The following is a 2,404-nucleotide window of genomic DNA, read 5'->3' as shown; positions in this document are numbered from 1 at the left end:
GTACGATTGAATGGACCAAAGGGAAGAACGTCACGTTGAAAACAATTAAGAAGAAACAGAAGCACAAGGGGCGGGGCATGGTCCGAACAGTCACCAAAACAGTTCCCAACGACTCCTTCTTCAACTTCTTCGCTCCACCTGAAGGTAACGTCTGGTACTGTTGTTGTCCTCTGCTGCCCCCTGCCTGTGTAGTTTTCCTGTGACGATGCTAAACTGTTGGTTCTTTACACTTTGTTTTTCTTTTTCTTTTTTTTTCCTGCAGTCCCTGAGAGTGGAGAGTTGGTACGTTGACCTCTTACCATCTCTGACCTTTGACCTCTGACCTCCTCAATGAACGACTAATGCATGTTAATTAAAGACTGAAAAAAAAAAAACACTTGAAAGTAAATGGGGGGGGGGGGGGGGGGGGGGGGGGGGTTGGCTGGGAGTTTGAGACTGTAGTAGTAAAGTGTGTAACTACTTGGCCTCGTCAGGTGGCGCCCCCTAGTGGGAACAACTGATTCTAAGGCTGAACCACTTATTAAATATTATATTTATATGTTGAACATTTCCATGTCATGTGGAGTCGGGTCCACAGCGCCACCTGTCTGTGTGACTGTTGTTGTTGTCCTGTGGGCGGAGACACTGACCGGTCAAATGTCCGTCTGTCCTCAGGACGAAGACTCCGAGGCAGTACTAGCGGCCGACTTTGAGATCGGCCACTTCATCCGTGAACGCATCGTGCCCCGGGCCGTGCTGTACTTCACCGGCGAGGCCATCGAGGACGACGACGACGACGTGAGTGCAGCGGAGCCTCTGATTGGTCGATCAATCTGTGACGTAAACTGTTGAACTGTCCTAACGCAGCACTGTTGTCTTTACAGTACGATGAAGAGGGTGAGGAGGCAGATGATGAGGTGAGGGTGCCCCCCCCCCACACACACACACACACACATACACAGAGTTAGCCCTCACGTGGACTGACTCCTTTGTCTGTTGTTCAGGAAGGTGAGGAGGAGGCGGACGAGGAGAACGACCCTGACTATGATCCCAAGGTACGATGAGTTCCACACACACACACACACACCCCCCGGCCCATGCAGAGTTCTCTAGTGCCCCGGTAATTGCCCCACTCAGCTCTTCTCAGCTCTGTTGGCCCGGGTTCTTCCTCAGTGTCAGTGTTTTTGGAACCTTAAACCACTAGAACTTCCTGTTGTCGTCAGTGAAACCCAAACCTCCAGACCGACCGTGGTTGAAGTGCAGGAAGAGTCCAGTACTTTCCTGGAACCGATCATGTTTCCACATCCAGAACCCGACCTTCCTCTGTGTCTTTAACTTTATCCTGACTCTAACAGTAGGACGGTATCGGCCAATCAGAAGTGCCGTCTCATCACCAGTGTGTGTGGACACTGACTGCTGCATGCTGGTACTAAAACCCTGAACCTTCAGTACCAGGTGTGACTCTGGTCCACCCTAACACCCAGGTGTAGGTACCAGGCCTGGTCCAGAGTCGGATACAAAAATATGACGCCAAATATATATATATGTGTGTGTATATATATGTACATATATATGAGTCAATATAAATGTATAATAATATTAGGAGTGACTCTAGTTTTCCATTAAACTTGTGTTGGAAAACAAGATGCACGTGGACTGGACTGATGATGACACGGACGTCCTGCTGATATTTATGGTTTCTGTGTACTTCTGTGTACTTCTGTGTACTTTGGTGTACTTTATTGTTAGCGGTACCTGACAGACTGAAGGTCCTGTCTTTATGACAGTGCTGTGCAAAAGTTTTAGGCACAGAAGCTAATTTCAGTCATGCTAATGACGCCCTCTAGTGGCAAGACCAAAAAGAGCATGTTATAAGTATAAGAACAGAGTAAAACTGTTCTTCTCCAGAACCAGTGATAATGAAACATTTCAGTCAAACTTCCCTCAGTCACTGGTTTTCTCTTCCCTTTCACAATAAAGTTCTGACTGAAATGAGGAACTAAATAAAAATGGTTCCTGTCAGAATATTTAAAAAAAAACATCTGTAGTTTATATTTTTGTAGTGACTTTAAGAAATATTAATTAATGAAAAATAAAATACCCAATAATCACAACATCAAATAAAGTACCATCTGTGACATAGTTACCAACAAGTCACTTTTTTATTTTGACGTTCCTGCCTAAGACTTTTACTCAGTCCTGATTTCCGACCAGTTTTCACTTGATTCTTATGAAGGCAGTAACTTTTCTGCTGCATTAATGGGGCTTTTTTCTTTTTCTTTTTCTTTTTTTTTCTCATGGATGTTTCAGTTTCATCTCCGTCACCTCTTGTCAGCCACTCTTTAAATTTTTCCTCACTAGGTTTAAATGGTGACAGTAGAAAAATAACCCTCTCCTGGTAGGTACAGCCTGTGACTTGTCAGCT

At 45.1% G+C, this 2,404-nt stretch overlaps 1 protein-coding gene and 1 long non-coding RNA gene across 2 annotated transcripts in view; one reads left to right on the top strand and one right to left on the bottom strand.

The window, feature by feature from the left end:
* Positions 1–2,404, top strand: part of nap1l1 (nucleosome assembly protein 1-like 1) — an 8,434-nt gene that overhangs the window by 4,573 nt on the left and 1,457 nt on the right. The window contains exons 10-14 of the mRNA XM_008316055.3: positions 1–144; positions 263–282; positions 655–777; positions 864–896; positions 984–1,034. Of these exons, the coding sequence (XP_008314277.2) occupies positions 1–144; positions 263–282; positions 655–777; positions 864–896; positions 984–1,034 (371 nt within the window). The remainder of the gene's footprint in view (positions 145–262; positions 283–654; positions 778–863; positions 897–983; positions 1,035–2,404) is intronic.
* Positions 1–2,404, bottom strand: part of LOC112487285 (uncharacterized) — a 17,042-nt gene that overhangs the window by 13,724 nt on the left and 914 nt on the right. The window lies entirely within an intron of this gene.

This window comes from Cynoglossus semilaevis, chromosome 8 (assembly GCF_000523025.1).
Source record: "Cynoglossus semilaevis isolate Cse_v1.0 chromosome 8, Cse_v1.0, whole genome shotgun sequence".
In the NCBI taxonomy this organism is placed as follows: Eukaryota; Metazoa; Chordata; class Actinopteri; order Pleuronectiformes; family Cynoglossidae; genus Cynoglossus; species Cynoglossus semilaevis.
The sequence above is the reverse complement of the archived record's forward strand: the minus strand, read 5'-3'. Positions and strand labels throughout refer to the sequence as shown.